We start from the raw sequence: 23,667 nt of genomic DNA on the forward strand, positions 1-23,667 counted from the left end.
TAAATAATTAATAATGTGAACAAAAGACTTTACATATATATGATACACTATTTACATTAATAGTCACATGGGGTGTTGACCCTTCACACTCCACACATATCCAAAGAATGGTGGTATTTAATATTTTGATTCCTTGATTGTTGAGTGTCTTTGTCACTTGTGATTCGGCCTCTCTTCTATTTGTTGTCAAATGTGGATGTATGTTTATCCACCTAATCCTATCTTGTTGACATTTGTCCTTCGTGACTAGGGCTTCATCCTTTGTGATATAGATATAAGGGTATGTCCTTTTATGATCAACATTTTGTGATATATTGACCACCCAAATAGATCCTGATATACTACTTAATTTTTTTCTTTTCTATCACCTAAAGGTTTCCTTGTGCCATGTAATTACTCCTGTTCAACTTAATGAATCATACCTCTTGGTATTAGCGCAAATATGTTGATCCTTTTTCCCTCATTTTAACTGGTTCCACTTTCACATATCTCTTTGTCCTTTCCCTTTTAAATACACTCCATACTTATATTGTTGGGATCCATGGGGCACACCCTTTTTAATTGTCTCGCCATGGATTTTATTATCATTTAATATTGATTAGTTATACTTATTGAATATAATAGTTTTTTGTATTGTTTAGTAATATTTGTTTGATAGGGTTTTTTATTTTGAATGCTATAAATAGTGTACTATTTATCCATATTGGTCCATACTTTAATTAATTATTTATATTGGTTATAAATAGATTAATTATCTATATTCATTATAATGGATTGTTTTTGATAAATTTTATAATGGAATGTTATTATCAATGATGAAATACTTATTATTTGGACACATTATAATACATTAATTATTTCTTATCTTCATTGGGGGGTCATTGCACAAGGAGATGTTGAAAATAATGTATGCTTTGGCCAATTTCAGGCAGTACTTAGTTGGCAGAAAATTTTATATCAAAACAAACCACAACAGCCTAAAGCATTTCCATGGACAATAGGATCTTAGGCAGCAGAAGTGGGTCAACTAGTTACAATCTTATGATTTTGATATCTCCTACATTGAGGCTACTCAGAATGTAGTAGTTGATGCCCTCTCATGGTGACCCTACTTATGCGTGCTTATTGAGATGAGGACTGGAGACACTTGATCATTGTAAAGTATGCGAGAGATCAGTGGCAAATGACATTGTTGATGGTAGCACACAAGACATCAGCTATACCCTTGCAAATGAATTGATCATTTACAAGGGAGGATCTATTTAGTCCCAGGATTAGGTGTCAGACAGATTATACCACGAGCCTTTCATAATTCTCCATTAGCTGGATATCCTGGGTTCTTCAAGATCTATAGACAATTTCGAGAGGCTCGCATGGAAGAGCCTAAAGTTAGATGTGTTGTAGTATGTTAGAGAGTGCTCTGTTTGTCGTCAAAACAAACAAGAGCATATCTATCCATCAGGGTTGCTGCAGCCACATCCCATTCCTGAGCGGAAGTGGGAATGTTTGTCTGTGGACTTCATGGTGGGCTTTCCAAAAGCCCAAGGAATCAATTGCATTTATCTGGTGGTGGATCGCCTCACCAAATATGCTGACTTCTTCCCATCACCACCACTTTTTCAGCTATACAGATTGTAGAATTGTTTTTCTGGGAGGTGTTCAGATTGCATGGTTTACCCTAGAGTATTGTGAGCTACCGTGATAGCCATCTCACAATCATTTTTGGCAGGAGCTATTTAGACTATGTGAGACGCATTGACTCCAAGTATCAGTAACCACCTTCATATAGATGGACAAACTGAGATTGTTAATAATGTGTGGAAGGCTATCTACGAAATTATGTATCATCTCAGCAGTGGGCTTGGGTGAAGTGGATATACCTATGTGAGTATTGTTATTATTCCACTCACCATATGTCTATTTAGATGTGCCCATTTAGAGCCTTGTACAAGTATGATTCCTTGAGCTTCATGGATTTGCTATTCGGTGATAGTAGGGTTCTCCAATGCAGGTGATTTTCTACAAGATAGTTAGAATATCATAAGGACACTGAGAGATAATATAGGAGAGCAAAGAATCAATAGAAGCAACATGCAGATCAAAGGATGACTAGTCATTTTTTTTAGGTGGGTGATATGGTTTATTTGATGCTATAGTCTTATAGGCAGTCTTCCATCAGGAAGAGTGGAGTTGAGAAGCTCAAGCCCTATTATTATAGTCATTTCCACATGAGTAAGGTAGTTTATGAGTTAGATTTGCTAGCAGACAACAGAGTTCATAATATGTTCCATATATGGCACCTCAAGAAGGCATTTGACAGACATGTTGTTCCATCTTCCTACTTTACCCCCATAGGATGATAAGCGGAGGCTTTAGTTGATCCCATAGGCTATTTTGGATGCCAAGGAGAGATATTTGCGTCGATAGACCATTAGAGAGTTTCTGGTGAAGTGGTAGGGTCTTCCATATGAGGATGCCACTTGGGAGCTTGAGGATATACATGTGCACCCCAAGTTGTGATTGCATGGGGACAAGCAATCTTGGGCAGGGGGGACTGCGATGTCCCCATTTTTGTAGGTTCCTATAGGTGAACGAGGTCAGATCATGTCATATCCCCTTTCTAGTGACATGATTCCTACAGTAGATTTGCTTATCATTGACTCTTGTAGGCAAATGATTTTGGAGAGAGAGTCATCTAGTTGCCAGATGATTGCATATTGCTCTCGGAGAGTTATAATTGAGCCTGCATCCAGTAAGTGGGGCCTACATGTTCTAATTTTGAATTGAGATTGCACTTTTAATTTTATAGAGTTATTAATTTAATTTTATAAAGTTATTTAATAATAAAGTGCATTATAATAAGATTTAATAAAATATGTTTCTAGAAGCTCCTAGTGACTTCTTAAAGAGGTGAATAAATAGAGGGAGGGAGGCACCCATTTGGACAAGCGATATTGTGGATTTAACTTCTATTCCTGTTGGAGCAATTTGTAGTCATTTTGGTCTGCAAATTCTCAGATTATCTTTGGGAACGAAAACTCCCATTGATAGCAATTTTGAGGGTGTGGAATATCACCTGAATTATTGCAAATTGAAGGTGATGTTACAGTCATTTCATCAGGGCAGAAATCTGGGGCCTAAGGCCAATTTTAAGGATCTGTATAGTGGAGACTGTTAGCAGTGAAGAATTATTTTGAAAAAAAGAGAACTGGGGCTTATAAGAGAATTTTCTCATACCAAGTCGAAGCAGCAAAGGCACCTTTAAACAATTTTTGCTGGAGCCCATATTAGCGCCGATTTTCCTTGAGGGTTGAGGCGCCTCATTCCTAAAATTAGGCCGAAGGTATTAAGAGGAATCGGAGATTGGGAAGCAGCCTTGTTATTTATTTTTTCCACAGAAATTCATGTGGTCTGTTCAATTCCGGAATCACCATTAAAGAGGACGGGAAGTATATTTTAACCTATCATATCAGTTCCAAAATTTCATGCGACTCAGAGCACTAACCTTCTTGACACCCGGTAGACTCAGTTTACATCAGTTTGGGTACCATTTGGAAGGTTGTGAATTATAATAAAAATTGCACACAATACATCAGTAGCGGTAAACGGGTCAAGGACGAGCTTGAAGATACATCCCTGATTCGTGGTTCTAATCACAAATATAGTGGTGACTCAACCCAAGACAGTCGCCATAATAATTGGAGCAACTCTGAAAAGACCCGTGCGGCAGTTTGGGTTTAATCTAACAGCATCGGCATTGTTCTCCAGATTGTTAAGGGCAGATAGATACAGACCCGAAATCCATCAGTAAATCTCGACAGCAGGATTACAGTCAGACAGGGAGAAGTGCCATTTTGACAACTCGCGGAAGCGAATAAAAATCCCAGGTTCTTGATGTTGCTCTCATTATTTGAAACTAAGAACATAATTGAATATAATCAGACACTGTTATTCATTTGCCTTCAATTGTTACAAATATTGTAAGAATTTGCTATTAAAGTCTGTAACAGATCAATCTCTAATGCGAATTACAATAAGATTCTTTTGAATATTGTTGGAGCTACTGTTATTACATTTGTATAACTACCTTATTTAGTGAATTTGTTTGAGACCTCACATCCTTACCCAAATGACAGTTGCATACCAAGTATTTGACGAATTGTCACAGTTCAACATTGGTTTTTTTTAGTGGTCCTTAGAGTAAGGGTCATCTCAGATCATCATTGCAACCCTTGTGGGCTAACAATAAGTTTTGAGGGTATCAATTTTGGGCGATTATTATTTTTAGCAGTGCAGTTGAAGCCTTTGGTGTTTCGCGTCTTCAGTGTAAATTGGATCAATTAATGGAGCTTCATATCATAAGTTATTTTATTAAGTTTGTCTTAATAAATAGTTTTATCATTATAATGTTAAAATTTCAAAGTCTGTGAGAGAAGCATCTTTAAAGAGAAGTGTGAGGAAGAAGCCAAATTCATTTTGTAATTGTAAAGAGGCCTCTTGGAGAGAATCGATCCATCTTATGACATTTTCTTATTTCATTTTGTGATTTTGGTGCTGAGGGTTTCTACATGGAAATTCAGTGAGGATTGATTCCTCTCTCTGATTCACACTTTGAGCTATTGAAACACACAGTGAGTTGTGGATAATTTCTCAATTTTGCTCATCAATCCATTTTCATTGTTGTATGGCAATTGATAACTGCTAATTCTGAAAGGTGGCATCCAAGTTGGTGGGGTTACATTCATTGCTGAAGTTGAGGGAGTTATTTATTATATTTTTGGGCATTCAACAGTCTGAATTAGTGTTGCATTTTCTATCTGCTGGAGGACAGAAGTTTGGGCTTGCTACTGACATTAGGAAGCAGCATTTGAGCGACTTGGTTGGGCATTAATTCCCAATTGCTTTCCATGTAAATTGTTGCCACTGAAAGGCGATTGAATAGTGCAAACTCCATGTGGGAAGGTGTGAGTTTCCAAACTGCCGTGGACCTTCCGAATAGCCTGTGATCAGTATTCTTGCGCATCATTTGGTGTTTCTGAGGGCAACATTTTTCCCATATTGGCTGTAATTAACCTAGGGTCTAGAAAAGACTATTATTAATCGTATTAATCATGGATTCTCATGCTAATCTGCTGCAACTTGAATTCTACAATAGACATACACAAGTTCCTCCTTATTGTAATTGCCATTTCATGAGAATTGTTGTAATAATTTGCAAACATTATAATTGCAAATCATTAGCTTAATATTGGCATTGTTATTAGTTGTTTACTTGTCATTCATTTCATATATATTTGAAAATTACTAAAAGACTATAAATTGCAAAAAAAATTTAAAAAAATTGCAAACTTTCAAAAAAACAAAAAACACATTTTCAGCATTGCTATAGTGTGAGCTAGCAAGGCTCTTACATTACTGCTAAGTATATCAAATTATTTCCTATTATGCTTTTTTTCTATAGGCTTCTTCATAGGCATTGTGCAGGTATATTCTATTATATTATTTTTAGTATCCTAGGTTTTTTTTAGATTTAGCTTGTTCTTCTAGAACCTTAGTTAATGGCTATTTAGGCTTCATTTTGAGTTTTTGTAGTTTAGTCTATGTTTAGACATCTTTATTTAGACGACTTGCTTTATCAGTTAATGCAATTTTTTGCATGTTTTGTTAATACCAGTAATTCCATTTTTAAAAGTTTCATGGTATTAGAATGGTGGATTAGTTTGTGGGCAAAATTATTCAAGGGCTGAAATTTGAAATATATTGTCTATATTGTTTGCAATCTGCTCCAAACCTGTCAAAGGTTTATTGCATTGGAATTTTTATTTTTATTTTTTTTTCTCATCAGGATTCTTTTGGGTGGCACAGGTCAAACAAAAACACACAAAACCAATGCTGCAATTTTTTTTTGACTATTTTTGCATTTTAAAAATGTTGTTTGTTGCCTCCATCTACGATTTTTTCTAAGATGCATTTTTTTAGACCATTTTTTTTTTTTTTTTAAGTTCACCACTGTTTGATTTTTTCCAACAGGTTTAGTTTTTATCAACATCTAGGTCATTTTCCATGCCTTCATAGGGCTGACCAACAACCTATGTTTCAGCGATGGCATTTTTGAACACTATTATGTTGGAGAGAAATCAGCAGTTTAATGGCTGCAATTACAACACTTGGATGCAATGCATGATGATGACATTTGAATATCATTGTCTTGATAAGACAATTTTGGGTACATAGACACATTGTACTCAAGTTCGGTTATATCAAGATGAATGGGATGAACGTAATCAGGAAGTTGTCATGCTCAAACTTTGCATTATAGATGATCAACTCCTCTAGTTGCCTTTTGACAATACAACTAAAGAGATCAAGGACATCTTGAAGGATCTTTGCGAGATGTATAACAAGAGATGAGCTTTCTTTCTAAAGAATATGTTGTACTTTATCATGATGGATGACAAGACATCTCTTTCAGGCACGTCTTAAAAAAATAAGGACATACATGACCAGCTAGAGGCTATTGGCCGCAAGATGGAGGAAGAAGATATGGTAGTGATCATGTTGAAAAGCTTGCCCTAATCCTACAAGCACTAAGTAGAGTTGCTCAATATTTCTTCGACTAGTTTTTCTCTAACGTTGTTTGATCACTACAACAAGCTTTTGCTTCATGATAGATGGAAGCAATAGTTTGAAGGTCATGCAAGTTTCTCCTCTTCTGAACATGTGTCCTTCCCGATGCAAGCCTTAGAAAAGAACATTGGTACACTTCAATTCTCCAAAGTAGACAGGATCAAGTGAACCTTTGGCATCTCCAAAGAAGAGTGTTCAATGCGATTGTCGTCACAAGTTTGGTTATATGAAGCAAGACTGCAAGAAAGGGTTGGCAACCATGAAATCTTTAGAGGGTCTCTGTAGAAGGCCCCTGCTGTTCCACATTCACATGAGGAGGAGTTTGCATCCTATGCATTATGACTAGATCATCTTATAGGAGGGCTTTAATAATTTATCCTAAAAAATTATTTGTTGGGTTTTAATACTTTCCTCAAAAATTATCCATGTTGTATTCATTGACCTAGGTTTGTTTGGTTTTGCTGATTTTCTTAAAAAATCATGCTTGGTTTTGATCGATTTTTCAACTTAAAAATTGTGCTTGGTTTTGATCAATTTTTCTCCTCAAAAATGATTTCTGATTTTTGTAACTAGCAAGGTTCACATGGGATTTTCTATTTGGTGTTTTTTTTTAAAAGTTTTTACCATTTTTAACAAAAACAAAATGCTTATCTTCTAAGCATGGTATTTTGCAATTGGTTTTGGGGCATCCTGCTTTGTTGCAAGAGTTTGGAGGGTTTGACAAATATTTTCAGTGTCTCTGTGTACAGTGAAGGTTAACTCAATTATCCAACATAAGGTTGGATGTTTTTTTAATAATTTCTAGTTAGTACTTTTGCAGTTTTTGGGAGAGTCATTTGTAGAGTCAGTAGTAGGCTCTACTCTCTTGTTACAGACCATTCTGAAGAAGAAGACAACCTTCTCTATTATTTTGGCTACTCTTGGGCATAGATATTCTGCAAATCCAAGGTGAGTCTCAATAGCAGAAAAATGTTCCAAAGGATTTGTAACTACAAGACATGTATTGTCTTTAGCAGGTTAGTTAGTAGAATGAGCATTAAAATACTTTGACTTGCAATATTTATGTATAATCAACTTGGCATAAAATACTGACTACAGTAGAATCTTATTAGATCATCATAGTAGAATTATTTTCAACTACCACTCTGAAGATTTAATATTTAGCAATGGCCCCATGGATCTTTGTCTTATGCAGGCTACTAAAATTATTTCATTTGATTTTTTCTCTCCTAAATGAATTTCCCAAAGTATAGAATTATGAGTCTCATACAATAGCTTTATTTATGGTTAGTGAAAATAATGACTTGCTAGAGGACCTCAACACCTAATTTTCTTGCTAAATATCAACTTAGAAATCTTTGCATTGTTAGGATAATGGTGTGTTCAACTTCCAACAAATTTTACCTGGAGACTATTATGTACATTTAACAAGCATATGAACTTTCTCTGCGTACAAATATTTTCACTTTAGCATATCATGATAGACAAATTTGAGATGAATGATTCATTGTCATCTACATGGACTATCCATTTGTTGAGTAGCTTAATTGTTATAAAATATAATGTAGTTTTCATTGTTCTTGATGTTTAGTATGATACTTGAAAACTATAATGTGCTATATGTGCCTTATGTGGATTAGCCTTCTAAAATGTGTTTCTTGGCTAGCATTAATTAGAAACTTTGAATGTTATATTTATTTTGCAGTTAAGAAAGCATCTTGTCACTGCAAGCTATGTCGATAAAAACATGTCTGATGTAAATGAAAGAGCTAAAAGTGCTGGAGTAACAATTCTGGGTGAAATGGGATTGGACCCTGGAATAGGTACAGATGTATTTCTAATCTCATAGTCCTTGTTCTAGCTGTGATTATATGCTATGCATTTACAAAATTAAAAACTTGGGTTAGAGGTTGATCATGTTATACGAAGTGATGTGTGTATCATCGGAATTAGATTCAGCAATTCTCAGTAAGTACCATGTACCCATTGAGACATGAGCTGAATTTGCTTTTGCAAATCTGCAGACTTGACTCTCAGAATAATTTAGGTGACATCTAAGAAAGAAAGAAAGGTCTGTTACTGATAATATTAAAAAATTAGATTCCATCTATAAGTCTCATTACAAGTTTAGTAGGCCTGTTGGTGAATATATATGTTCACTCCGTAGTGGAAGTACCACGTTTTTTATCTACAATAATATAATGTCTTGTTCTTCATCTTTAGGCATTTGGAGCATTTTATTAGTCTATTTTATTCCTGTAGGCTGATCTAGAGAGTTAAATTGGGGAACATTTCAATCTAAGTTTTTGTGGATGGCTTTATTTTATAATATTTAATAAAGTGACCAAGTAAAAGAAGAAATAAAATCTAAGTGATTTTATTGGGCCAAAAGGTGATTATATTAATAAAAGTGAATTTTAAATTATGTAAAAATCCCAAGGAATCTATAAAAGAAGAATAAAAAATGCATTTGCACATCTTGGACATTTTTTATCTCTCATTTTATGTTTGGATTGCAAGTCCAACTACAAACCCTAGGATTACTACCCTAAAGGTTTTTGGTTTTGGAGATGAAATATTTCTCCCTAGCAAAGTCTATAGTATTCACACAAGATTCACAACTAAGTTTATAAGTAAATTCAAGGGTTTTGTTTTCTTTTAGTTGCTTCAATTTTCTAGGCATATATTTATTGATATTTGTAGTCATATATAAATTTATCAATGGTCTTTGTCATAGCTGCATTAATCGTGGAAATTTCGGCAAGTTTCAAGTAATTGCCGAGTTTTTCCCAAATTTACTCGTGACTTGGCAGGGAAAAATATCACAGAGTTTTTGCAAAAGCTCACCAAGTGCAAAAACTTGGCGAGTTTTTCAGAATTTTTTTTTTTTTTTAAATTTTTTTTAAAAATAACTCCTAGTGTCCATAGTGGCATCTAAAAGCAGTCTTATGCACATCCTCACAAATTTGAATTTGGTGGTTTGTTGAATGAAGATCAATCTTCAAAAAATAGATTGTACCATGTAACTCATCCAATAACTCATCTTTACTAGGAATGGGATACTTGTTCTTGATAGTCCTCTTATTTAGAGACTTGCAATTGCACATCCAACCAACACCACTAATAAGAAAATAGGCTCAAACTCGGCCTAATGTGCCATATGTGTAGTAATTCCCTGATGGTCCTCTCAATCTCCTTATAATGTCTAGGGTGATGATAATGTGTATTAATGATTGACTTCACACCCTCCTTCGACTCTATCACATGCTCATACCTATGGTCAAGAGGTATGCCCGGGGAAATATCACCAAAAACACCCTTGTGCTTATTAAGCATTGACTGAATATCAACACAATGCTGCCGTCCCAAATCCGAAATGGATTTAGTGGGGACAAAGCAATGGGCTGCCTACTTTGTATCATTATGTCTTAATATGGACTCATCTATGAGCTCAGACAATCCCGGGACCTTTGTTAGCCATGGCTCTAAGAATGATCTTGATCTCCTCTCATATTTCAATTTGCTGCAGGTCATGATAAATAGTGTTGGCCAAGAGTTTGGAGCCACTATAGGCCCAAAATAGCATCCATCCCTCCTAACTCAATCACATAAAAATATGCAATCAATGTGTACCTTCCTAGCTGAATCCCAAGATATGGAATAGTCCTAGAGCATTTAAGTAGATCTTCACCAACAACCTTTACATCAAAATTGGGAACTGCACTCACCTGTAACTTCCTTTTTGTCACTATGGAGGCTCTAATGAAAATATGCGTAGCTCCCCTAGCCACCAAACAAACCATATGTTGCCCTTTTTCCACTCCCTTCTAGTGGATAAGACTACCTGTAGGTACTCTTGAGAGGGTGGCAACTGTGCCCTAAATGGGCTGTTTTTAGAGGAGAACACCTTCAATCTGTAAGTTTGATGAGCCAAGATTGATCCTTGATAGATTTAAGGCAAAAACAACCCTATTGGAGGAACAAATATGAAGTTTTTGATGATGAATCTTGTGTATATTTGCTCCAAAAACCCGTTCTTGGCAAAAAATGCCCATGAAAATTGGATTTTTGCAACTGAAAAGCATGTTTTTTCCACTTGGAAATTGTCACCATAAGGAATTTGGTAAAAGAATACATGTTAACATGACTAAAGACGGGTTTTTAAGATACAAAAACATGTGCTTTTGAAACCCACCATTATGCACTTTAGTCAAAAACTCCTTTAAGGTAAGTAAAGACATGGTTTTTACATGCAAAAGCATGTGCATTTGCTCTCCAAATATCCACTTTATGAGTTTTTAATGCAAATCCAAGTAATGATGTCATTTTAGAATGGAAAAGAATGTGCTTTTGCCTTTAAATTTCCCACCATTATGTGTTTCTAGTGTTGATGAAAGTAACAATGTGATTTTAGAACAGAAAAGCATGTGCTTTTCACTTCAAAAACTCCCCATATGGTGTGGCATGTCCAAATGCCTCTATCGGATAAGTATGGACAGGTTTTAAGATGCAAAAACACACGCTATTTAAAATACATGTGCTTTTGGCCTCAAAGTCCCCACCATCATGCATTTAAATCATAAGTCAAAAAACACATTAATGGACTTTTAAAGTGCAATAGCATATACTTTTGGGTTCACATTCTCCACTTATAAGCATTTAAGTGATATAAAAATGTGTTTTTGCATAGAAAAAGTCCACCTATATGTATTTAGGATCTATATTTTACTGGTTATGGGTTTGTAATAGGCGTTTTGCATGTTGATGATATGCAATGAGTGATAAAAATCCCACCTTTGTGCATTTTAAGCATGTCATGTAATTAAATTTAATAAATAACTATAGGTTTCAATAAAGTAACTTGAAAATTGACCTAAGAAGGTCAATTTTCATAAATCGCTAAAAACTATGGTCAAATCAACTCACAATGAGCTGAAATTTTAAAATGGATGCTAAAATATTTTAGATATTAAAAATAATTTTATTTCATGCAATTGCATATAAAAGATCAACTTTTGGAGGATTTTCAAACAAAACTTGTTGTCACCTTGAAAACCCCCACCATTTCTTTTATAACTTAAGCTAGACAACTTTGTTTGAGGCCCTAACATGCGGGATTCCAGGGTTATTATCATAAGGAAGAAAACAAGACTCAAAACTATCTACAACAAGAAGAAATACAAGGAAAATATGTTGAAGTCTAACAAAAATCAAGGGTTTGCAGTTAGAGATGAAAAACTTTTTCTTACAAAAATTTGGAGATTTAACTTGACATAAGCCTTCAAAAAGTGCGCATAAATAAAGTCACATAAATCCTGATTTCGGCATCAAGAATTGCCTTCATAACACTTTTACTAATACATTAAAGCAAAAAGGATGCACTTACGAATCCATGAGAAAATTGCATAGGGTTGTCTCAATTTTGTGATTTCAAAATTGAGGACAACATGCCCAACTGTTTAGTTGAAGTGGGAACAGCACAATTCTATTAATGCCATTTTTCATGCCCAAGTGTTTAGATGAAGTGGGAACAACACTATGGCTAAAGTAGATCAATCCCAAGCAATACCCACACGGTATGTTGGGATCATTTCACCTAGACCAAAATAAGAATCAACATTCACATAAGATATGGAGTCATGGCTGATTGGAAAACATGTTCATATGAGCTATCAATATGCCCAATCAATATGCCCATCATATGCACTAGTGTGATCAGCCTTGTAGGATAGCTCCATCTCCAAGCTTCCTACCAAGAAACTTGTGCAGTCTTTACCTCAAATAACATCTTTCCTATGACCATGTGTAGGCTGCAAGTCGCAACTAGATAGTTCCTCTTTCTTTTCCATCCTCTCTTCAATGGCAACTTGTGAGATTTTTTCTTTCAAAGGTGTTCCTTCTTGCTTCATCTGTTTACTCTTCTCATTCATTTTAGTTTCTCCATCTAATTTGTCTTTAAGACAATATTCCATACTAGCTTGCCATTCTTATCAGTTGACTATAGGTTCAAAGATTTTGAAATGCATGCCTTATAAACAAGAGATATTTCCTTCACAGCAACTATTTCAAATGTCAGCTAAATTTTCCATTCCTCAAATCTTCAATCAAATGTTAAAATGTTGAACAGTGATCTATTAGATACAAAAAATGACAAGAGTGTGAATAAAACAGCCAATTATTAAAAGGTAGGTTGAAGACCCCTTAATATATATCGTGGTAGACCCATAAATCATGTAATATAGTCTCATTGTAAGTGTTATTTAGACATAGAAACAAATATTTTATTTACAGATAAAAATAAATGGTATGACCATCAACACTATGTTATGGTGTAGGAATAGAAAAGTAGGGAGGAAATGATGAAAAAAATATGTTAACATTCATACTTAACCGGAACAATAAATTTGTTTCATAGAATCATGAGGTAACATAACTAAAATAAAGTGGCACTGTATTACAGTATCTTTTTATTTATTAAGGAAATGGATTTGGTCCTAATATTCAATTTTATTCAGATCATATGATGGCAATGAAGATGATCAATCATGCACATATCAAAGGAGGAAAAATTATATCATTTGTCTCATATTGTGGAGGCCTTCCATCACCTGCTGCAGCAAACAATCCTCTAGGTTATAAGTTCAGGTATGAATAAACCGTTCATTTTTGTGGCCTTTTTGCCTCTCTTTGGAAATGCAGAACAAATATCTCTTCCATTGATGGATCTGGAATTCGCAGATATTTGTAGTCAATAGATTTTACAAAGAAATAGATTTTGCATGTGAAGTGGATTTCTTGCAAGTTCAGTAGTCAATTCAAGCAAGCCAAGTCTTTGATTCAAACTATCATGTGCTGAACTTGGCATCTCAAAATACCATATTTACTTGAAATTAATAGATTGTACTTAAAATCTATTTCCCAGTGAAAATTTGTTGTTCTCTGAATTGACCCTTTTGAAACAGGAAAAAAATTAGGCTTTATGCATTGGATGTGCACAAAAAATGATTTTAAATTTTACTGAGGTAAATCTTTGATTTTTTTTAATAACTAATGGGTTGAATCCTAGATTAATTATTATTGTTTGTTGAAATTAATTATTATGTGTTAAGCTTGAGTAGACTCGAACCCAAGATCTCCCACACGAGAGGCTTGCAAGTTACTGTTGTGTTCTAGGCTCTTCCTTAGGTAAATCTTGGATTTTGATAGATATATAGCCAACTTTAAAACATGTTGTCAGAAAAAATTGAACAGTGGAGAGATTGGTAAATACAAAGTTACTAGGTTCAGATATACCCAGGTCCATACCCACCCGAATGGATCCAAGTTTATATCCAGGCTAGGCTCTAGGTAGGATTTTTAGGTAGACTTTAGGCTTGATCTGCCTTTCGGAAAAGCCAATTATAATCTTCTAATCTTCCTCGAAGATCATATGGTTTTCATTCAGCTCTGCATGCATAAATCCTTAGTGGCTGCCATAAATCTGGCATCATTGACTTTTCTTCCACTAGCACTTAATGTAATAAGCATCGGGCTCCACCCTCACGCTTAGCTTTACAAGATTGTTCTTTGACACACTGTCAAAGTTGACCTTTACATAGCCTTTTGGTTGAGGCTTATCATATCCTAAGTTGTAGAGGCTGAACAAATATAGACAATTAAAAGCTATACTAGAGCCCCTTTATCTGGACACAAATATTCTACATTGACAGATTTTGAACTCAACTCCTAGGAAATCAGCGGAAAATACTAACATGATTCTCTTTTTCTTTGAATGTTGTTTTAATTTTTTATATTAGTTTTATGATAAGTATTGAAAATTTGTGTCTTATCAATTATGTGTGTAAACTTTTTTCTTATCTTACCTGCAGCTCTGCTCTACTTTATGTTTGAATTTTACTCTTGTGATAACTCATCTTGAAATTTATATTTGACCTAGATAACTCCTGTTGGTAAGCAAATAAAAACCTACAGATAACTCACCAACTTGCAATAATAAAATAACCTAAAAAATGATTTTGTTTTATTATTTATATTGTTATTCAACACAATGGAGAAATAATGAAACCCTGGATATAAAGACAACAGGAAATTGATGACATGATATGGAAATCTGGAGGCCCAAGGGATTGTTGACCGAATAGAAGTCAATGATGAATACAAGATTAAGAAAAAAAAATATTGAATGTTTTTTTTAGTTTTCTTAAAACTTTCGTTGACAGTTTTCCAGAAAGAAACACAGAATTGACATTTCATGGGAAGTTCCATCAATCATTCGAACACATCAATATGTAGTATGACCTTTACAAAAGATTTCAGAAACTGTTTATCTCTGTCAATCTTGATAAATATCAAAGAGATTCTAAATGGAGGTGTGGCTCTTTATTTACACTTGTTAAACCATTTATTTCTTATGAGCTAAAAACATTTCTTAATGTACCTTTCCTCACACGTATCTCTCTTGGCTCCTTTCTTTTTTCTTTTGGAAATTAAGTTGGAGTCCTGCAGGAGCTTTAAAGGCAGGTCGGAATCCAGCTGTCTACAGTTACAAGGGACAAATCATAAATGTTAATGGTAAGTTATCTATTTAACTAATCATTGTTAGCTCTAATTGTGTGAGGCTTCAATAAAAAATTCATAGAGACCTATCGTGCCGTGGCATATACACACTTACAGGTATTAATATGCATGCACATGTCTATCTTCTTATATGCCTGAAAATCATGGTGTGTATTTTATCATATCGAGATTAGGTTTTTTTCTTGAGAATTCATCATATAGATATAAGGTTATTTGTTTTTTCTGGATTTGATTCTGTGTACAATTATTATCATCAACATTTCGGTTCACACTCTGTGATCTATCAGCAGGAAGCAAATGCAAGAGAAGAAATTTAGCTTTTAGACTATTTTGACATTACATTGTCTTGTTTTAAATTTCATCGATTCTGTTGTTTCATGGTTGAAAACAAGGAAATGATGCATGTTATAAAGCATATTGTGCTGAAAATACATTAAATTACAGTTAACAATTTCAAATATTATATCAAACGGCATCTTCCCTATTCCCATATCTTGCATTGTTTGTTAGGCAATAATGTATTATTAGCCGATAGGATAGTTTTGTGGGAACATGCCGAGAGATTCCCGTTATGTCTCACCCGGAGGTTAGAAATGGCAGATGCTGGGAATTATAAACACGTCAATGCGTTTGTTAGCCAAAGTAAATTATGGGAAGGATAACTAAACTGCAGCATTTACTGCAACATAGAAATCCGAGCCACAGTCCATTGTTTCTAAAGCAAACAAATCTGCATTCATTAGTTTGCATTAAATGCAATCCCGCCAGGCTTTTTACAGTACAGAATAGACAAGCACCATTACAACAGTTGGCTGCTCCTGAACTCCTGCTACCTGGACCAACCGCCAAAAGACACTATAAAATGATACAAGATTAAACAAGACACAGATACATTTGAGACCCTTGCACAGAGCTGCATCTGGAAACCAAATTATCCACCTGCTGCTATGTAAGTACAAAATTTTGTTTGGTAATGGATAGGTCTGTAGTATATGAACCAATGTTGACTGTTGCTAGAAATGCTTAGCATTCAACATTCAAAAGAGGGTAACTAGCTGAAACAGGTCCTGTTCAGAATGATGCATACAGAAGTTCATTTTTGGCATATAATTTGGAAAATTAAAGCTTTTGCAGAAGCTGTTTAGAATTAGTTTTTTGCAGGTAATACATGTTTGAAAATTGTATCTAAAATCGTTTTTTAGTTAGAATCGTAATATCACAATTATAGAAAAAATGCTAAAGAATTCGTGAGGTCAAATGTACAAGCCGTCCATCTGATTTCAAAAGCTTAATGGATCAGCTCCATTGTTCTTTCGTTTATTAATCATATTATAAGGCCTTCAGTCTATTTTGCCTAACAGCCCATCTAATCTCGGGCCTCCTGGTCTATTTACTGAAAGTACCAACTCAAATTACTACAATTACTGAATGCCTCTCCTTCAGCTATGCAAATTAGTACAACAGACATTATCAGAGTATAGATCACAACAAGCGTCTACCTGTGGAAATGGCCCTTTGGTCAATTATTTGCCTCTAACTTGATTAATCTCCCCTATTCCATCCTTCTCCCCTTACAAATGTTTTCAAAAACTGATCTAATGATGGGGACATTCAGTGTTGGATGTGATTGTTCACCCTCCACAGTAACCCTTTGTAACCCAATGATTTTCTCATCTTCCCTAATCAACTTTGGAGTATGCGTGCTGTGAAACTTTCCATGAAAACAATCATGGCAAATCAAACAAGCTATAGGTGTATTTCGCATGCACGGGTGGCAGGGAAAGAGCATAATCATAAAACATTAATCTAACAATGACCCCACAATAAAACATGAGGAAATGAGAATCTGAAAATAAGCTTTAAAATCGGAAAGGAATGGAAAGGATGAACTGCAAGAGCGAAAAGGCGTAAATTTCCTGCAAGAGAGAAAGGGTGTCTGGTACTAGATTTTGACTCAAATTTAAAACTTAATGGAGAAAAAACAGTGAAGTTTACTGAGAACAGAACTGCTGCACCAGCCAGGAATCGAACCCGGGTCTGTGCTGTGGCAGGGTACTATTCTACCACCAGACCACTGGTGCGAGGATGAAGAGAGCTGGCAGAGATGAACTGAGCATGTCATGGTAAAGAGTAACTATCAAATCCTGTACCTCTCGCTGCATCCCCAACGTGCCTATTACAATATGTGCAGTTTAGTCTCTGGAAAGCATGGCGTTTCCTGTACTTGTTCACAATGACTATCTTGTTTGTTCTCCTGCAATGTTGGTTTGTTTTTTCCCCGTTGCTCTGTTCAAGTGTAACTTGGTCTTTCTCTTTTGCTTGGAATTGATGTTATTCGTAGTACTTGATAGTATTATAAAGCAAAGAGAAGAAATGATTCCTAACATACCATTACAGAATGATTTACTATATTGGAATGCTAAATACAAGTTAGATCATTTAATTAGTGATTTGTAACGTTGACCTGTATTATTGATATTCTAATAATTTCTTTGTATGTGTTATGGATATTCTTTGAAGGTATGCTATTGTCTAATATGAAAATCAATTAAATTTTGGATACACCTTTAAATATTTTTGTATTGTTAGAATATGTTTTGGTCTAACCTATATTCATCAGCTGTATTTAATTTACTGTTAGTTAATGAATAGTTTTCCTTTTAGTAAAAAATGTGATTGTATTAATTTAAATATTTTGAAAGGTATAGTAAAAAGGAAACCAACAAAATATAATTTGTAAAAGAAATAAATGGAATTTTAAATCACAAACTTTTGTTAGAAATTTTTTCAAGTTACATTTAGAAGAATGAACATTTGTAAATGCAATTCAAAATAATAATGAAAAAGGTGCTCGCAGATTATTTTAAAATAGAATTAGCATTATAAGCTTAAGCCATCATGATTAGAGGCATGTCGGTGGAAATCATAGACATTTAAAGTGATGCAACAAAGACAGGAATGCCCCCACCTACAACACATAAAAAGAAGACAATGTTGACGGGCTCTCCCTAACCTACAACACATAAAAAGAAGACAATATCGACAGGCTCTTCCCCACCTACAACACATAAAATGGAGACTATCGACCGCCTTTTCTTTAGTGAGTTGGTCAGCAACATGTCAAGATAATCCAGAAAGCCTTGCAGACAAAATCCCTTCAAAAAATCTTGAAATAATAGAGGAGATTAGTTCAATGAGCCAAAATTTGCAAAATGTTCAGGACCATGAGATATAGAAGGTGGAGGAAGCAACACAACACGAACATATGATGAGTGTGGTGATAGATACATACTGCAATTTACAAAGCGAAATAAAGTATGATGAGTATTATGGAATGGGGAGTGCCTCGGCTGGAACATATGTTTCACACCTACTTCGAAGATGTTTGGAAAAGGATGTTTAGATAGACCATTTAGAAAAAAAACCCTTTTTTGTAATTAAGAATTGGTGTGCTAGGCAACTAACTACAAATTGAAATCAAATGCCTAATCCAGAAATTGGCTTCACCCATTGTCTAGTGTTTCCTTTACTTACAGAGGGGGAAAAAATAGAAGTACACTTATATCTATTGTGTAACTTTTTTTTGCTAAACAATATAATAACAAAAATATTTTGCTATCAAATACATTGCGCCCCTTTTGGTGCAACTGCTAGTTTACATTTGAGTAAAGATTCCAGAGTCCATTCAAGGGTTTTTAGCATTGTGGAATCTTCCTAAAAAGAAACATGAATTGTACTACTATCAACATCTTTTTTGTTTTCTATCATTTTTCATTTTTGACACTAATAGATTTGTATGTTAATGCTAGGCAACACAATCATGAAAAATCAAAAAACATATCTTAGGATTTTATCTACCATTTTTTCTTGTATAACTAGCAGATGGGCTACTCATACAACAAAAATGCAACCATTAAAAAATCATAAAAATACAATAATCAATAATGGAACATTTTCCTGGAAACTCATGTGCTTTAACTCCTAGGGCAATTAAGAACCTTAGAATTCTATGATAGCTTTCAGGTCAGATAAATTAGGCAGCCTAATTTAGGCTTGCATCATATCTTTTTGTCTGCACAAATTGATTCTAAATGTAAATGCCCTATTTTATTCATAGTTATCTTGACTTATCATGCAACCTATGTCAGCCATGTATATGTGCGCCCAGTGCCCATGCACAACATCAGGAACATGTCAAAGAGAAGGAACACATGACAGAAAATCTATTTTGCAGGTGAGAACCTTTATGAGTCAGCAACAAGCTTACGTCTTCCTCATCTACCAGCTTTTGCTTTAGAGAGGCTTCCCAATCGTGATTCTTTGGTGTATGGTGACTTGTATGGTATCACTGATGAAGCTCTTACAGTCTTCAGAGCAACACTTCGTTATGAAGGTGATATATAATTTCTAGATTTTAATTTTATCTGCATTTATGTATTCTATAGAGATACTAATTTTAGAACGTACTGGAAACGTTTTAAATTTTTGTGTACAGGCTTCAGTGAAATTATGAGCTCCCTAACCAAGCTTGGCTTTTTCAACAATGAACTTCATCCAATGCTCTCACAAGAGAAAGGAGAACTTACTTCAAAACCAACTTTTAATATGTTTCTTCTAGAGCTTTTAAAGTGTGCTTTTCAAGATAGACAAACTCAGAAAGATCTAAATGAAATGCAAGACTGCGGCACAAAGCAGATGGATATCGGGGAGATGCTGATTAGAGTTGGCTGCTGCAAAGGAAGTGCAAGTGCAAACAAAACAGCTTCTTGCATCAAGTATTGTTTCATGCTTTTATAAATGTCAAGTTTTAACTGGATCTAGATTCTAGATTATGCTAGCAGTGCTAGTAGTTTGAGCTTATAGTAAAATATTAAATAACAGAATTACCAAATACACAAACTGTCATTAATATCATATCAATCAAGCTGCTGGCTAATAATCCTCTAATAAAAATAGGTTCCTGGGACTTGACGATGATAGTGAAATCCCTGACATGTGCAAGAGTGCATTCGATGTTATCTGTTCACGTATGGAAGAGCGACTAAACTATTCTCCAACTGAGCAGGTGCCTGTAGATTGAGTTCTATTCATTGTTCAAGGTTGAGATTGTTCAATAATCAAAAGAAAGCAAATATCAAATGGCCATCTCTAGCTGCATCTCTATGTAACTAGTTTATTAACAGCTCATTTGAAATAATGTGAGCAGGATATGGTGCTTTTACACCATGAAGTTGAAGTAGCATATGAGGACAGAAGGCCTAATGAACGTCATGCAGCAACTCTACTAGAATTTGGGAAAACAGAAAAGGAAAAACAGCAAACTGCTATGGCTCGGACAGTAGGCATTACAGCAGCAATTGGAGCAATGGTATTAGTTGCAAATATGAACTTGTAGTTGATGAAATGAACAAGTCATGCTTTCTGTTATGCATTCATGAATTTAAGCATTTGTTCGTGGCTGCCTGTTTAAGATTATCTTGATGTCTCATTGTGAGGTCATGTCTGCTTGTTTGGATGAAGCTGCACTAAAACACATCAAACATTTCATTAAAAATCAATCAAACTTTATGCATTTCAATTTTTCATCGGAAGTATTCATTGATTAACTTTTTAAGAATGTTTGCAATCATTTTGAAAGTTACATAGTATTATAACCGAAAGGCAATTATGAGCTAGAAGAAAATGTTAGAATTGCTGCTAAACTATGAAAAACCTTGGATGAATTGTATATTTTTACAATGTTCGTAAGAATGATTTATTGCAGTCAGCTAGCTAATTCGATTCTTCTCAGGTAACTTGCTAATTCAAGCTCTCCCTTGTGCAGCTCTTACTTGAGGGGAAAATCAAGTCTACTGGAGTTTTAAGGCCTTTGGAACCAGAAATCTATTTGCCAGGTGCAGTTTCATGAAACTATGCATTATGTGCAAAAGAAAGCCTATTAAAGAAAAAATCTTCAAACTGATCTGCTGCTCATTGTTCAATTTCAATTTCAATATAGTCATCCTTTACACTCGTTGACTGAAAAAAAAAAAAGGCATATTTCAAAGTATTAACTGGAGGTTTTCCTTGGTCAATTTTTATATTGCAGCTCTTGAGATTTTAGCAGCATCAGGCATTCACATGAATGAGGAAGTGGAATACGTTGGATAGTTCATCAATAGTGACTATAGCTTCAGTATATATCCCAGGTCGACCTATTTCAACTGTTTCCTCTAAAGGGCTTCGGATCTTGTATATTGTAAAGAATTCATATACATTGTGTATGCCTACCATTGAGCATAGAATCAGGTTATTATATGTTTTATGCTCAACGGTAAACAAACATGTCAGTAGTTATTGGATACAACCAATTGTTTTTAAGTTAATATTTTTAAAATTATATCACTGTAAATAAATAAAGTGAAATATTTTTTCATATTTTTACTCATGTCCTTAAACAGATTATACTGTTTTAGTTGAATTCAGTCTAGATCTTAATTGTTTACTTGTTTTAGTTGTTGCACTTGAAATTAGGAAGTATATTCATGAGAATCTTTTTATTTAGCAATATTCCATTCTTTGTCACTCTTTGCATCACCTCCTATATATTGAGAATAACATTGTACCTTAAGTTATACTAATTAAAATATGGTTTATCGTCTAAAATCTGTATTATGTGGCACGGGCCTCTTGATCGGTTCACAGTTACAATTTGTATATGTTGAACTATTTACTGGCAAACACAAAGTGTGTTGTTTAAGCAAGAAAAGACATTAGAAATTGTTGATCAATATGCATATTTTAATTTGTTTGAACTTACAAAGTTTAACTCATTAGCAACACCTACACAAACCAACATTAAAGGTCATTTTGATTTGAAATTTAGACAATGTCAATCAATTATTTTAATTAGATTTATTGTATATTTTATAGTTATAATTAAATTTTTGGACAGCTTTAATCCTTTACTTTCATAGATTCATTAGAAAACCTTACAAATAAATATTTATATTATTAAAAAATGACAAAGCTCCAAGATCGGGAAAGATATTAAGGGAAGTTAACAATACTCTTATAGCCCTATTTTGAAAAATTATCAGGTCTCTAGTTTGGATGACTTTAGGTCTATATCCTATAATACTATTTACAAAATCTTAAACGAAGACTATGGCTAACAAGATAAAGAAACTCCTTTTTGATGATATAATAGACAAGCAAATGGGCTTTGCCCTGAGTAAGTCCATTTTAGATGAGATAATCATAGTGCAAGGGGCTATTCATTATGTTCAACATAACAAGCCCATTGTGCTTATAAAACTTGATATTGAGAAGGCATATGACAAGGTGGATTAGAGATTTCTTTGAAGATGCATGAAAGCCTTTGGGTTTTCAAATCAATGGATTAACCTCGTGTTTGACTGCATTTCTACTCCTAAAATGTTTATATGAGTAAATGGGACACCAGAGGATTACTTCGATATCTCAAGAGGCCTAAGGCAAGGGGACCATTTCCTCTCTTTTTGTTTATCATGATGATAGAAGCTCTAGTTAAGTCAATTAAAAAGGCTTGGGAACAAGGAGAAGTAGATGGTATCAAGATAACAAATGAGTTGGAACCAATTACCCATTAACGATTTGTGGATGACATAATGTTGTCTAGTAAGGTTGATGTTTCAGAGGCTAGGTGTATAAAAACACTCTTAGATACCTGTTGAAAGGCTTCTGCAAAATTAATTAAGCAAAAATTAGACCTTTTCTTTAATATAAGATTGCACAAAGATGAGATTTACAATATTTTAGATTTTAGGAAAGGGGTTCTTTCTAGTAGGTACTTAGGGGTTTCTCTAGACAAAGGTTTAAGGAGTGGGAACCTTTGGAGTAATGTGATGAGCAAAGTGACAAGAGGGTGAAGTCATTGCAAGGCAAATGGCTCTCCTCTGCTAGATTAATAATGTTGAAATTGGTATTTTACTTTCTTCTAATATGTCAAATGTCATGTTTTAGAATGTCAATAGAGCTAAGAAACAAGATTATTCAGAAGTTTGCAAAATTCTTATGGAAAAGGTTGGCAAAAAAGAAAGGATGCCCTTTGCACTTTGGAAGAAGTTATGCAAGACCAAAGAAGAAGGGGTGTAAACCTAGAAGATGTTAAGGATCAAAATCTTAATTTAGGAGCAAAATTGGTTTAGAGGATATATAAATACTCGAAGCTTAAATGGGGAAGGATTCTTAGATATAAATAACTAGATGGAAATGAAAACCTATGCATTTTTAGACATGTAAACTCGCATAATGTGTCCAAATTTTGGAACTTTGTCAAGCAATGTAGGAGTCCCATCAGAGATGGCATTTCGTGGGGATGGGGGTTCAACCCTTTTTTGGGATGACTGATGGGGAGATCACCCAACACTCACTTTCCTACTTGAAGATCAACAAACTATTAAATCCCCCAAAATCTAGAAAGGTGTCTATGTTAAAGATTAT

General features: G+C 34.5%; 1 protein-coding gene across 2 annotated transcripts in view; it reads left to right on the top strand.

Moving 5' to 3' along the window:
• Positions 1–21,631, top strand: part of LOC149571473 (lysine-ketoglutarate reductase/saccharopine dehydrogenase bifunctional enzyme) — a 261,972-nt gene extending 240,341 nt beyond the window's left edge. For both annotated transcript variants that reach the window (XM_089812989.1, XM_089812990.1), the window contains exons 18-26: positions 8,333–8,450; positions 13,143–13,272; positions 15,119–15,198; positions 19,439–19,597; positions 19,700–19,979; positions 20,161–20,269; positions 20,411–20,572; positions 21,029–21,098; positions 21,293–21,631. In XM_089812989.1, coding sequence (XP_089669115.1) covers positions 8,333–8,450; positions 13,143–13,272; positions 15,119–15,198; positions 19,439–19,597; positions 19,700–19,979; positions 20,161–20,269; positions 20,411–20,572; positions 21,029–21,098; positions 21,293–21,354 — 1,170 coding nt within the window. In that variant the 3' untranslated portion in view covers positions 21,355–21,631. The remainder of the gene's footprint in view (positions 1–8,332; positions 8,451–13,142; positions 13,273–15,118; positions 15,199–19,438; positions 19,598–19,699; positions 19,980–20,160; positions 20,270–20,410; positions 20,573–21,028; positions 21,099–21,292) is intronic.
• Positions 21,632–23,667: the final 2,036 nt, after the last annotated feature.

Source organism: Cupressus sempervirens, chromosome 2 (genome assembly GCF_028749045.1).
Source record: "Cupressus sempervirens isolate cs-2001-9-10 chromosome 2, ASM2874904v1, whole genome shotgun sequence".
Taxonomy (NCBI): domain Eukaryota; kingdom Viridiplantae; phylum Streptophyta; class Pinopsida; order Cupressales; family Cupressaceae; genus Cupressus; species Cupressus sempervirens.